Consider the following 14,796-nt stretch of genomic DNA (forward strand, 5'->3'; position numbering starts at 1 on the left):
GAGAGGGACCTTGTAGATGTCAATAGAGAGCTTTCTGAAGAAAGTCCAGACAATCAAGCTTATTCAGACACTGCAACTGGACTAGTCTTTAGTGAGGAGGAAGGTGGCATGGAGGTAGATGCAGACATACAGGAGGGTTTTGTGATTGGCAGCTGTGATAGGCCGATTCAGACATCTGATTCAGAACATTCAGAAGATGAACGGCCTGAGACATTTTCACTCTCTGACAGTATTTCCAACTGGGCCATACACTTTGGCATTTCTTTGGTTGCTTTGACAGCACTATTGTGCATACTTCGCATTTGCCATCCTGATCTTCCAAAGGATGCTAGAACCCTCCTTAGGACTAAGACAAAGTACACTATTCTAGAAAGGGCTGGGGGACAGTATCACTATTTTGGTATTCTGTCATCACTTAAGAATATGCTGTCTAAATACCTACATACACTGGCTGACGGATTCACTTTGAAGTTGCAAGTAAACATAGATGGACTTCCTTTGTTCAAGAGCTCTAGTCTGCAACTGTGGCCCATCCTTGGTCTGCTACTGAGTGTTCCCATGAAAGAACCAGTAGTCATAGGTTTGTTCTGTGGACCAAAGAAACCAAGCTCAGCAAAGGAGTTTCTTGGAGATTTTGTTGCTGAGTTACAACAGCTTGAGAAAGGTTTTGAAATAGAGGGTAAGACATTGAAGCTCGAACTGGACACAGTAATTTGTGACACACCAGCAAGGTCCTTTATTAAAAACACAAAGAGCCACAATGGCTACCATGGTTGTGATAAATGTTCTCAGCCTGGAAAACATATTAACAGACGCATGACATACCCATATACAGACTATGCCCTAAGGACAGATGATTCATTTGAAAACATGGTTGATGAGGTCCATCATCATGAGGGGCCACATCCATTTCATGGCAGCAGTGTTGGCATGGTTTCTCAATTCCCTCTAGATTATATGCATTTGGTTTGTTTAGGTGTGGTTAGGCGCTTGCTGAATATTTGGCTCAGGGGTCCTCTGAATTTCAGAGTACCTGCAAACATAGCAGATAGAATGTCTGCTAAACTAGTAGAAATGCGTTCCTATATTCCAGTGGAGTTTGCCCGAAAGCCCAGAACGCTGAGGGAATTAGATCGCTGGAAGGCCACTGAATTTAGGCAGTTTCTGCTGTACACCGGACCTGTAGTGTTGGGTACCTTTCTGGACCGAAATATGTACAGCAATTTCATGCTGCTGTTCTCTGGTACTGCCATTTTAGTAAGTCCTAGACTGTCCTGCCACACACAGTATGCTCGCACCTTGCTTAGATCTTTTGTTTCTCACTTTGGTGAAATATATGGCAAAGATCAACTTGTTTATAATGTACATGCTTTGGTTCATCTGGCAGATGAAGTACAACGACATGGTTGTCTTGACGCATTTTCTGCATTTCCCTATGAAAGTTACCTGAACAAGCTAAAAAGGCTTGTTAGAAAACCAGACTTTCCCCTTGCCCAAATTATTCGTCGATTGTCAGAGATGAGAATTACTGACACTCCTTTAAATGGTACCTCTTTTAAAAAACAGCATTTTGTTGGGCCACTTGTAGATGGACTGTCAGTGAAAGCACAGTATGGTGAGATGGCATGTGACAAGTGGACGGTTAAAGTTTCAACCGGGGATAACGTGTTTGTCATTGGTAATGAGATTTGCATCATACATAACATTGTGGAATGCAGTGATGGAGTGTACGTAGTATACAAAGAATTTTCAGAGAAGTCTTTGTTCTTCACATACCCATTCAATTCTGAATATCTGAATATTCATATAATTTCACAAACATCAGATACACTCAAGTGTGTTAAAGCTTCAGAGCTTGTCCAGAAATGTGTTGCTTTACCTCATAGGGATGGTTTTGTGGCCATACCCTTATTTCATACATTTTAGGAATGTCTCACGCTACAGTGAGAAACAACAAAAACTCCACAGGTTAAAGGGATAGTTCACCCAAAAATGAAAATTTGATGTTTATCTGCTTACCCCCAGCGCATCCAAGATGTAGGTGACTTTGTTTCTTCAGTCGAACGCAAATTATGATTTTTAACTGCAACCGCTGCAGTCTGTCAGTCAAATAATAGCAGTGGATGGGAACTTCTACTATAAGAGTAAATAGAACTTGCTTAGACAAATCCAAATTAAACCCTGCGGCTCGTGACGACACATTGATGTCCTAAGACACGAAACGATCGGTTTGTGTGAGAAACCGAACAGTATTTATATAATTTATTACCTCTAATACACCACTATGTCCAACTTCGTTCAGCATCCTGTTAGTGAGGTCAAAAAACGCGTTCTGATGACGGAAGTGATGTCTCGCCCATATACTTCAATGAGTGCTAGACATTACTTCCGTTGTCAGAGCGCGATCAGACCTCACCAACCGGAAGCTGAACGAAGTTGGACATAGTGGTGTATTAGAGGTAATAAATTATATAAATACTGTTCGGTTTCTCGCACAAACTGAACGTTTCGTGTCTTAGGACATCAATGTGTCGCCACGAGCTGCAGGGTTTCATTTGGATTTGTCTAAGCAAGTTTTATTTACTCTTATAGTAGAAGTTCCCATCCACTGCTATTATTTGACTGACAGACTGCAGCGATTGTAGTTAAAAATCATAATTTGCGTTCGACTGAAGAAACAAAGTCACCTACATCTTGGATGCACTGGGGGTAAGCAGATACACATCAAATTTTCATTTTTAGCTTGTATGTTTTTTCCTAGGGGAGAATGATAGTGGTAGTATTGATGGTAGTTTTAGTTTGTAGTAGTTAGAGCTCTTGTGTTCATATATTAGCAGTAGAATTGATGCAGTTGCACAATAGTTTTGACTGGACAAGTGTTTATGCAAAATTAGGAACAGACACAGTGACAAAAGACATCACCATGCATCACCACAAACACTGCAGTTTGAAACTGGATAACAATTGTCTGTAAGTACTTTGTGTAGTGAGTTGCTTGTGTTCAAAGTCATTTTTATTTATACAGTACAGATTGTTTCAAAGTAACTTCGCAGTAAGTTGACAGTTCATTGTTGATTCAGTTGAGCTTAATAAGGCCACATTTGAACTGCAATTCCGATTTGTTGACCATATTATATTTTTATTGGATGACCAGCTTACATCTTCTTTTTAAAAGTGACCCACATGCAATTACACTATGCACTTGGTAACAAAAGGTAGACGTACTGACCCAGAAAACCTTAGGCTGAAAAGAAAGTAAAAACGGCATAATCAGCAAAACATTGGGTCTCATTCACTAACAGTTCTTCTCACAAAAACTTTCCAGCTAATTCACAACACATTCATACGCCACAACAATAATTGATTAATAATGATGGCTATATAATTTCTTTTATTAATAACAATTGTTTCAGATCTTCTTGAAACAAAAAAAGTTATATTTCTGTGTTGCTGTTTGTTTCTTTCCTTCCTTCTCGGTTAAGGATGTTCCACTTAATCGAGTTCCTGATCAACAAAACGGTAGCAGTGGTGCCACAAACGTGGTGCAGAGATGGAGTTGTCTATTGGCCAAACTACCGAAATGATGAAAGAGTAAACAGGGCAGTGAAAAATTCGGAGGAGCCGGGACCTGACTGGAAAACATATGATGTCAGAGTTATTAAAACATGTGGTATGCTATTTATTTATTTTTTAAAATGACTATTGTAAGCAAATATCAAAATATTTTGACCTTATATAATTGAAAAAAAAATCCTTTTAATCAGTGTCATACTGTTCTGTTGTGTATAATGTTCTTTTTTGCTATGATAATTTGAAACTACTGAAGTTTAACACATATTTAATTTTAAGATGACTACTTTGAGGCACAACGACTCTTAAAGAAATCTCTGATGTGTAACACATCAGATCTACAGTCTGAAGAGGAAGAGGAGGAGATAAGACCAAAAAGAAGGCCAAAGCCAATGTTAGTATATACATATATTATCCTTTATATTCTACATTAACTTTTTGGCCTCTATATTTTCTCAAAAACATAATTTAGTATAAAATCAGAATACTCTTAACACAACTACAACAGGATTGCCATGACATTCTCAATCAGTTACACTAATTTATAACTTAAGTTCTTAGGCCAGTGAAAATGTTTTTGTAATTATTAATAAGAGCAGATCAAGAGTTTTAATTTTCAACCCTGATTGTTGTATTTTTTTCAACCCACTTTATAGTCATTTCTTTGGAGACACAGATAATGACAGTGAGGAAGAAGGTCATCCTCATAAAAAGAGAGCCAGGGGTCCAGCCAAACTCTTAACCGAACCACCAGCTCCTGTTATCTCGCCACCAGCTCCTGTTATATCAACACCACCTTTTATCCCAAGTAGCAGCACACCTGCTCCTCTTCCACCCACTTCACCACCACCTCACTGTGCACAGAGACCAGCAGAAGAGCAAACCCCTTCTACAAGAAAGGTCTACAGACCAACCTGGCGGGGGGGAAGATGTGGATCAGACAGTATCACCTGCTCTGGTGAGCAATACCTCATCAGATATAAGACTTAAATAGTGTTTGTTTTGTCAACTGTTTTTAATTGTAGTCTTAGTCCTTTAAAATGTACTTTTTAGCTTTTATTATATTTATTCAACCTTATTCTGTTTTGGTTTAGTCATTTTTTGTCGACTAAACGTCAGGGCATTTTAATCTAGTTTTAGCCAATGAAAACTTTTGAGCAAAAAAAAAGGTAACAATTATTTTGCTAAACATTGTATTTGTTATTATTTGAGAAATTTATTTTTACATTTCATCAGAATTATTGCACTTTTTCCTAACAGCACAAATCAAGAGAATGTTAAATCGTACCTGTGGTTTATTTTACCTCATCTAGCGTGCTGATTTATTACAGGCTATTTATCATATAAATTAACACGCTTCCTTACCAAAACTGGAAAAACAAGAAACTTATTGCAAAAATGAATACAGTGAAATTCCTAATATAAATACCAATAATTTTAAATTATATAAATATAAGCCCATTTATTCAGCAACCACAATCGAAAACAATATAGTGGAAATCCATGTTTGTATTTATTAGTTCATCGCTGAGAAGATAAATTGTGGAGGAACACAGACTGGCTGAATGATACATTTATTTGAGCATAAAATCTCAGTGAGGTTCATTCTGGTGTTACGCAGCCCTTTGAGCTTCCACAATAGGTTTTTTCTCACGCATTAAGCAGGTTCGGTTGAACTTAAATTTATGTTCACTGATGAATGTTTATATGTGAATAAAAGTCTAAATTAAATTCTTTGAGGCCACTTTTTTAAAAAAATTAACTGTCTCTTTCCATCTGTTAAGTAGAATGTGCCTTAATGAGTTGTCCAATGCAGAATGAATTTATGTTAAATATTTTTTTTTCTGTTTTGCACAGCTGCAGAAGTTCACATTATGAGTTTATTGGAATTAATAAAACATCAGCAGGAGCAAATAATTGCTAAAGTAAATTATTTGATGAGCAAGGTGAGCCCAGCAGGCCAAGACATGGAAATGCCTGACAACCCAGTAGATTTTCCATTAACATCAATGGAGGAAGTGGAGAATTTTGAGGAGTGGCTCAGAAATCCCGCAAATAATCAAATTAAGTTGAGCGTGGTGAGTGTTTTTCATTTTCATTTTCATTACACTGAAAATTTACATTACATTCTAGCATTTTTTTAAAAATTTTTTACAGTTCATGCTAATCTTAGAGAGTGAAAAATGCATGCTGTGTTATTTTTAATGTGATAAATTATCTTTATCAGCCCTTTTAGAAATGTTTAATGATCTTTCAGCCAATCACAAAGTCATATTATGTCTTTTAGGTTTGCTCTTAAATGAACCTGGATAGCTATCACCACTCTCTTAGCATTACACAGTAGTGTAGTGCAAATGTTCTCCTACTTATGGGTCTGATTTAAAGGTGTAGTGACAAAGGGAGCAAACCCTAATTTTGGCTCAAAGCTTGAAACCTTGTGCACACTGGGACGGTTATCGAGCAAGCTTATCGCAAACATTTTTCATGGCGGTTTTCAGCGTTTCTTTGTGTTCATACCCAAGAAATTTTCACTGGCAATGTGCCGAGGGAACATGCAAATTCACTCGCTGACCATAGAGGGGCTTATTGAAAAATAGAAATACCCTGGTACACAAGGTGGCAATGCACATCTTTATGCTTCTGACACTCGCTTTTCACACAGAAGATGAGAGCCAGTATTTACCTGCCTGCCAAAAGCATTCACACATTTTCTGCTTACTGGCAAACAGAACATGGATATTTCAAGCAGCAGCAGTAGGAGTGTCAGGGAGTCACCACAGTCACCACCCACTACAGTCACCAGATCCCAATCACCTGATTACGTTCACTTGTCAGCGATCATCAGCCAGCAATATATACCTGCACTCCTTCCGTTCACTCGCTGTCTGGTCTCAACCTTACCATGTTGAACCGCTGTACTCGCATGAACTGTTTTAAATATGTTTTTAGTACCTTTATGGATCTTTAATATTATAAGAAATTGACAGGATTTTTGTTACATTTTAGATTTCTTCCCTTGCAACTGTTGGGGGCCATGATACAAAACGTGTCACATGGAACATCCTTTCCCGCATGTTCTGTGATGATGTTGGGAGGAGGATTAACTGGAAGGGCGTGAATGGTAAAAAGGCGTTCAACCAAATGGAGTCCAAGAAGTTCCTCCTGTGTAAGTAAATGTAATAAATATTTCCAGTATCTGCATGACTCGTCATAGCCATAAACAGAGAGAAGTAGCTCTGGCTATAATGTTCTTCCGCAAGATGCATGCAGTTCTGTTTATTAACCGCTAGAGTAGGTCTGGGCGATATGGCAATAAACAGCAGCTTCTGCTTTTAAAGTGGGAACTGCTTCATCTTTCAGTAAAAGCCTTTGTGCAAATCCAGCATTGAACTCGTCAGAGTTTCCGCTAGAAAAAAAATGGTGCCGGTCAAAGTGACCGGCAGAGGTTTCGTTTTCCGGACATTTTGATGATATGCCGGTCAAATATCGCCTCTTAATTAGTCAAGTTAAGGAAAACTGAAAGCAGTTTATGTAACTTAAAAAATGACATAATCAGGCCGTATATGCAACATGTTTATTAGCCTAACTTTCAAATAGACAGAAAAAAAACATGAACGTCCGATTGGCGTCAATCAACCAATTGTTTTTTACTATGGTTTCACATTTCATAGTTTAACAAACCAACCCCCCTTCCCCACATGAAATATCCGAATATAGCATTGTTTTTACTCAAGCAAACTTAATTATAAACTCAGTATGTCTCATTTAGCTGGTAACATTTAAATTGGCCACCGTGTGAAATGACTCCTTGTCAAATGAACTTGAATGCAACATGGTCATTGCTCTGACTATGTTCAATGAGAGCAGACATTCTCAAATTATTCGACCCTCTTGTGAATCCGTTGTGTTGTCCTGCCTTTTCGCAGCGCGAACAGAACATTTTTTCGTTACCATCAATTACCTCACATCTTAGCCATGGGAACTTGTCACTCCATTCCGACCGATACGCCCTACACTTCGGCTTTTTCTCCGGTGGTGGCGGAGCTGTCTGGCTCTGGACATCTGAGGCTTCAGGCGTTCCTGATTCAGTATCCTCCTTCGCGTCTGGCCTCTGAAAAAAACTTTTAAGGCTAGTCTGCCTGGGCCTGGCCATATTTGAAACGTCTCTCAATAGTTTGTGGTTTAGGTCTATATTATAGCCGTTAGGCGTGCGCTTTATTTGAAATGCAACATGCGATGTTGTTTAAAAACTTTCAAACGGTCGATTCAGATTGTGTTAGGGGGGCGGGGCCGGGATTATTAGGCAGTTTTAATCTGACAATTTGACCGGAGAGATTTAATTTTGTCGGACATTTAATTTTTTTTCCCGGCCAATGTCCGGTAATTACCGGACAACGGAAACCCTGGAACTCGTGTAGATTCTGGAAACTGTCTTCAGCACCGCATCCAGTGTAGAAAATATCACAGATTATAATGGGTTATATATCTTTTGACACGTCGTGTCCGGTGTACACAACTCTTCCACTTCCATTATGCTGTGCCACATGGCCTCGCCCCCTTTGTTGAGTGTTTCCGGGGGCGTGTTTTGCAGGGTTTATGATATCACCAACCCATTGTCATATTACTATATGAAATACACTGGAGGGGGTCGTAATTGGTGACAACATATGCTATACAAACCAACAAAAACAAACAATTCATTACTTTTTACCATGTCAAAGAATTATTTCACCTGTCGCCGATTACGTTCTCATTTCATATAGTAATATGACCCGTTGCGCTCTGTCTCACTGCCTGTATCCACTTTTGTGTCCTTAAACATTCGTTTTTTGGGGTCGACAGCTTATAAAAACTTATTTCTGGGTTTTTTTAAGTTTGTTAGCTGTACACCTTGTCACACAGCAGCTTTTAGACATTGTTCTGTTTTTTGTAATAAGTCAGAAAAGACAAGAAGGCAGCCTCACGCAATACAAACTCAATGGAGACGGTTGGATTGTTTCCCCCCCCCGGTGGGCGTGGTTTCAGATTAACATAAATGCGCTCTGTCTCTATAGAAGGTAGAAACGTGAATACCAATGTCTAGGGCTGGGCGATATATGGCATGCGATTGTCACGCGCATTTCGTCAGTAAAGCCGGTTCCCTGATTACCTCTAAATCGCCATCACCTGCGTTCAGTATCGAAGATAATCGACTTCGATAATGAACCCGATTTTGCGTGGCTTCTCCGTGAACTACGGCTCTGACTATTAAAAGGCGCTCCATTTTAAAGCAGGTGATGGCGATTTAGAGGTAATCAGGGAACCGGCTTTACTGACGAAATGCGCGTGACAATCGCATGCCATATATCGCCCAGCCCTACCAATGTCGTAACTTTAGAGACCTAAATTTGCGAATATCAAACATTCAGCGTCAAACCAACTTTATGCCAGTATCTGCTTTCTTGGAGCCTACATAATATATCCTACAAATGAGGTGTGAGTTTGGTCTTTTATATCACTGTACGAGTTTCCATTAAGCTGTGTTAAGAGTTTTATATGTCCTGATGGCAGGGGGCTCCTGTGACGGATGAGGGAAACCCTAGTATTACAACACAGCACCTCGATATAAAGTTGAAGAAACTAAACAACAGAGAGAAATATTATGTCTACCTCAGATTTAACGTTTGATCTTACACCAGCATCGGGCAATAACGTTATAATCTCGTTCACTGTAGAGAAAGCTGTAGCCTACACAGGGAAAGTAACGTTAACCATAAATGCAGCTTTTGTGTCTTTATCAGCTTTTCTGCATTCATACTGGCCCTGATAATCATCACACAGTCACTTACCGCTTGCTCTAATTCTGTAAATCCGTTTTTATGAATGAATGATGACTTACTCTTCGTGAACAGCCGCTAGCGGCACCTGCTGGTGAAGAAGACTAACAGCAGATGGATATCATGCATCGGCACTCTACTGCTTTTCCTGCAGTTCCCGGATGTGAAATGTTGAATTTTCTGCAGACTTTGAACCACTGAATTTGTAAAGCGAAATAAAATGGACTGAAATTTGCTAGTCAAATTTTATAGGTTGTATTTTTAAACAATGAATATTTTGGAAGTGAAATCTGAAAGGTGAATATGAATTATTGAATTTTAAAAAATAATTAAATATGTGTGTGAAATATTTTAATTGAAATATTCACAGCTTAAATATACGACCATGTTGAATTTTAGCCTATAACAATGCAAGCCTTAAAAATACAATGCATCAAAATTCAAGCACAGCTAATGTAATGCAGATTTTTTTTTTTTTTTTCAATTAGTGCAATTCAACAAGCTTTTTATTTCAAAAACATTTGGCATTAATCATAGTAGCTTCAATGTGAATTTTTTAAAATGAAAATCTGCTTGTGTATTATAGGTGCAGTGAGAAAAAGCCATGCATCACGTGCCGCCACTGATGACGAAATTACAAAGCACACAATTCGGTGGTTCAACCTGGCAGCTGATAGGGGAAGCTCCAGGAACCGCCCCACTGTGAGCACCCAACAATAGAGTTTTTCCAGAATTTCATTGTTTACTTCAGTTTTGAAGTGTTTATTTAAAGTTGCAACAGTTACAATAAAATTAAAGTACAAGATTACTATTTTAAATAAATGTTTTTTTTTTATTGTTTTTGTTTCTATTCAAATATGTTTCTATTTTTCTATTCAAAGAATATTTTTTAAAAAATCTGGTTTCTACAAAATTAAACAGTACAACTGTTAACAAAAAGAAAAATGTTGCTCATATTTACTCTTCTTAATTTTGTGAAGTCTTATATTTCATTAAATAAAAATGTTTCTGGTACAATTTATGGTTGCATTTCATTTTCTGTAATGATTCTATTATAACCTATTCTAATAACCTATTAATGTACATAAATAATTAAACTATAAAAATAGTTATGGTAATTAGAATGTAAAAACATTTATAGACTATTTTTAAAGTTTTATTGTAACTGGCTAAAGTTTTGAATGATTTCATGTTTTATTAATATTAATATTAATAATGACAGACATTAAATATTAAAGCTTTTATAAAGCAATTCAGTCTATCTGATGTGGGTCCATTTAGATTTTAAATATTTCTTTGTAGCCAGTTTTGTCCAGAATAGTTCGAGAGTGATCTGAAAGGTATCCAGACCAAATGACCATAAACGGGTCCAGATCGGATCCGCGGCGGATCAGCTGCTTCATAAACGGGTCCAGATCGGATCCGCGGCGGATCAGCTGCTTCAGAAACGGGACCAGATCGGATCCGCGGCGGATCAGCTGCTTAATAAACGGGTCCGGATTGGATCCGCGGCGGATCAGCTGCTTAATAAACGGGTCCGGATTGGATCCGCAGCGGATCAGCTGCTTCAGAAACGGGTCCAGATCGGATCCGCGGCGGATGAGCTACCTTATCGGCGGACACGGGGCGGGTCTGTTCCGGATGTGAACTGGATCCGCAATCCTTATCTGTTCCGGATCCGCTGCGCTGTGCAAGTGGACTCCGTTCCGGACCCGTTTTGCGGATCCGTTTCGGAGCTTGTGATACCTCCGGGGCGGATCCGTTGCGGAGTCAGTTTGCTATCTGGGTATTTATTTATTTTATATAGCCTAACATTGCCTACTGAATATAGGCTAATGTTAATAACCCTTTGGTTAAAAGATTGAGGGAATATGTAAAGATAAAACATTAAAGATCAAAATTACAGCTACATAGCTATTTTAGTTATGACAAAAATAATATATAAATGTTAAGCCAAAACAAATTAATTTAAAGCTGAACTGAAACAGAAACCGGCGTTATAACTACTTTGACACAAATCCAAATGTTTCAATATTCACGATTTGGAGGCTAAACTATTTTTATTATTTAAACGCCTTTATTGTAGCCTACACAGACTACTTAAAATAAGCAGTATAACTTTTTATATATTTGGCTGAATGTATGTTATTTTGACAGTTACAGGCTGTGATGTCAAGTTACTAAAACTAATGTTGCGCGTGAGGCGCCGACGCGTTCACTTGAATTTTCTTATCCTAAAAGCGGAAACAACTTAAAATACTTTGACATTTATGGTCAAATATATGTAACACCATTCGAATCTGTGAAGGGTTAAATAGGCCTATTATTTTTGTACACTCACAATAAAAACAAAACATTGCTCGTAAAATAAACAAAGAAATTTTCTGCTGTCTCGGTTTCCTTTCTATGAACTTCTCAAAAATGAACCGACACTCATATTGTCGCATTTTTTCCCCTTTCATTTTGGTAATATGTTAATTACTTAAGTGAAATAAATTTCGCGCATAAACATATTCCTTTTATATAATTGAATCCTTTGTTCTCCGTTCACAGAAGCTCTGCAGGTGCGTGATGATGATGAACCCTCATGTTCTGTTGTTTATTCTGCTATTTGTTCATGTAGGCTAAAACTAAACCCCTGGGATTTTTTAATGATTCACAGACATTTATCAAATTTCGTTTAATTCTAATTTAATATAATCTTGTCGGTTAATGAAACGATGATCGCATTAGTTAAAAAGTCAGGGGGAAAAAACAGAAATTATATTGACAAAGCAACAATAATTTTCGTTTAGTTTAAGTTTTTCAAAACATCCACAGAACTGCATACAGTAAATTTTCCCGCTGTTTAAACCACGAATATTTACAAAATAAAATAATTACAAAGATGATAAAAGATAATAAAATAATTACAAAGATAATAAAAGTTCTATGTTTAATATACGAGAGTTTTTGTTTTGCTGTTGTCCACTGAAGCAATTGACGCAGAATCGCCAATAGCCGTTAAATCGAAATTGAAAGTAAAATGTTCAGGGCCATTTATAGCTAATTCATTCAAAAGCGAAGGAAAGACAGAAAAAGTGAGGATAGCAAGTAAACTGTGACATATAATAATGTTCACTGTGTTCATAAAAGTGTTTAATTTAAGAGATAAAATCAGCATGGCCATTTATAAGAAAAACTAAAAAGCCCCCCCCGATCGATGGTGATACCGTTATTAGGTGTTGCCACCTATGGATAGCCTATTTTCTAATACGACTGCATAGTCTACTGCAAGGAATGCGTCTGCTAAATGATTGAATTTAAATGTATAAAATGTAAACAAAACATTAAAATAAGAAAAAAAAAAAAAAAAAAAAAAAAACATGAGTGCAGTAGCCACTGATCTATAATAGAGAATAGTCGTTATGTATAGCCTATTGATCGGTGGTAGTAGCCCAAAGGATGTCATGCGCTTAACAGATGTAGAGGCATTTACATTTTACATTTTAAAAACACAATGACAGCTTAAAAACAGACTTAAATACGCGTTAGGTTGCACAGAAGAAAGCAGATTTATGACATCTACTGATACAGCGGCAGAGGACTGTTATTTTGTTGAACGAACTGAAGATGACGTCATTGGCTCAGATTTGATAGACCAATCGGCTGAAAGGGGCGTGTCTAGTCATGCGGAGACCCACCCCAAACATATGAAACACATGGCCACAATACTGCTGTTGTCAGGGGTTTTGGGGTAAATTAGACATATTGGACAATAGCTACAATATTTAGAATCAAAAGCCCTATTCAGACTATTTCTCTGACCACCCACGTAAAAATCGCCTGCCGAATTACCAACTGTTTTTAGACAAACGCCAAGGTCGTGTGGTCATCTGAATCCACATCTCTGAGTTTACAAGACATCAATACAAAATTCACTGTTTAAATCCTTTTTGGCCACTTCGGAGCACCTTAGTGTTGAGCTTCTGTAATTTGCACGCGTTTTAAAGATCTATTAGTTGGAAAGTATTTACAAGAATCTCATCACAGTGACAGGAAGATGTTAAAAACAGAAAGAAAGAAAAAACACACAAATGGGCAGTTATTCTGACAACAACAGGTTCAAAATATGTAGTATATTATATACAATTACATAGAAATATATAAATAAAGTCACTTCGCCCTGTTAGAAAAAAAACAGCATATGTTGCTGGAATGCTGGTTTGAGCTGGTTTATGCTGGTCCATGCTGGTTCAATGCTGGTCCTGGACCAGCTTAGGACCAGCATAAACCAGCTCCAAAACTTACCGGTCCAACACACGTTTTTTTTTCATGCTTAAATAAGAGGCAGCATTAACTTATTTCCGCTAAATTCCCCATTTAAATTACATAATTTGAGATAAAGTGCACCATTATAGCGGGTCTAGCTTTGTCCTCTTTAACAGAAGATTTAAATATTCAAATAATAAATAGGATACATTAAATATGAATTTGTTTAGTTTCGGTTCGTGACTTCGCAGCCACCCTCTTAATTACATTTTAACAGTGCAAACTGTGCATGAATTGAGTACCTCAGTGGACAAGCTCAACCTTGGTGCAGACTTGAAGTTCTTGTGTGTTTTGTGTCGTCGTGGAAGACGCTGAGCTCAATTTACACCGACGATTAGCTACGAACTAAATAACCCTTTAGCGTAGAAGTAATCTATGGTTTTAAACCATTTTCGTAAAACAAGGCGTAAATCTGCCCGAAATAAGGCGAAAACAGCAGCAGCATCTCTCAGGGTGTAGCTCCTCTCTCCTCCTTCTGGATTAAATCCAATCATCAAATAACCCGTACAACAGATCTGGGAATGGGGCGATGGCGTCCGGGGAGTGAAGAATTTCTCATTAATCATTTAGCAGATGCTTTTATTCAAAGCCACTTACAAGTGAGGAGAACAATAAAAACAAATCATGATGGGAAAATAATATGCTATGTCCTCATAAGTGGACTCTAGGACAGAAAATGAAATGGGATTTTTTTTTCCATTCACCAATCAATTTTTAGGTTTCAGGGTTTTTTTTTTTTTTAACCACACTTTGTTTAAAGATGATTCATGAAAAGATAACTGATTGACATCACTGATCTCCAACAATTCTGAAAACAAAACATTAGACAACTAAACAAAATAGCATATAATTTACTTTAGGTTCTGTCAAAATGTTCTATTTAATGTTGTACATGATTATTTTTATAAATATCTAAAATGTTGCAAATGTGTATAGGCCTATATTAAAAAATATGTTTAAATGAATTCGTTATGTTAAAGAAATGAACTGTTGAAATTAATGAATCAAACACATTTGAACAGTCTCTGGTCTGGTGTAATAATGTACAACATTTATTTAAAGGGTAATGTTAGTTAAAAAATGATACATTTTCTTCGTG

The 14,796-nt window shown here is 37.4% G+C and overlaps 1 protein-coding gene across 4 annotated transcripts in view; it reads left to right on the forward strand.

The window, feature by feature from the left end:
• Positions 1-11,160, forward strand: part of LOC125245788 — a 14,991-nt gene extending 3,831 nt beyond the window's left edge. For 2 of the 4 annotated variants that reach the window (XM_048156538.1, XM_048156539.1), the window contains 6 exons: positions 3,483-3,670; positions 3,850-3,964; positions 4,227-4,528; positions 5,428-5,648; positions 6,577-6,736; positions 9,973-11,160. In XM_048156538.1, coding sequence (XP_048012495.1) covers positions 3,484-3,670; positions 3,850-3,964; positions 4,227-4,528; positions 5,428-5,648; positions 6,577-6,736; positions 9,973-10,106 — 1,119 coding nt within the window. In that variant the 5' untranslated portion in view covers position 3,483 and the 3' untranslated portion in view covers positions 10,107-11,160. Of the gene's footprint in view, positions 2,020-2,688; positions 2,971-3,482; positions 3,671-3,849; positions 3,965-4,226; positions 4,529-5,427; positions 5,649-6,576; positions 6,737-9,972 lie in introns of those variants that run through there. The other 2 variants (XM_048156536.1, XM_048156535.1) reach the window with 2 other exon arrangements.
• Positions 11,161-14,796: the final 3,636 nt, after the last annotated feature.

The sequence above is a fragment of the Megalobrama amblycephala genome, linkage group LG14 (assembly GCF_018812025.1).
Source record: "Megalobrama amblycephala isolate DHTTF-2021 linkage group LG14, ASM1881202v1, whole genome shotgun sequence".
NCBI classification, from domain to species: domain Eukaryota; kingdom Metazoa; phylum Chordata; class Actinopteri; order Cypriniformes; family Xenocyprididae; genus Megalobrama; species Megalobrama amblycephala.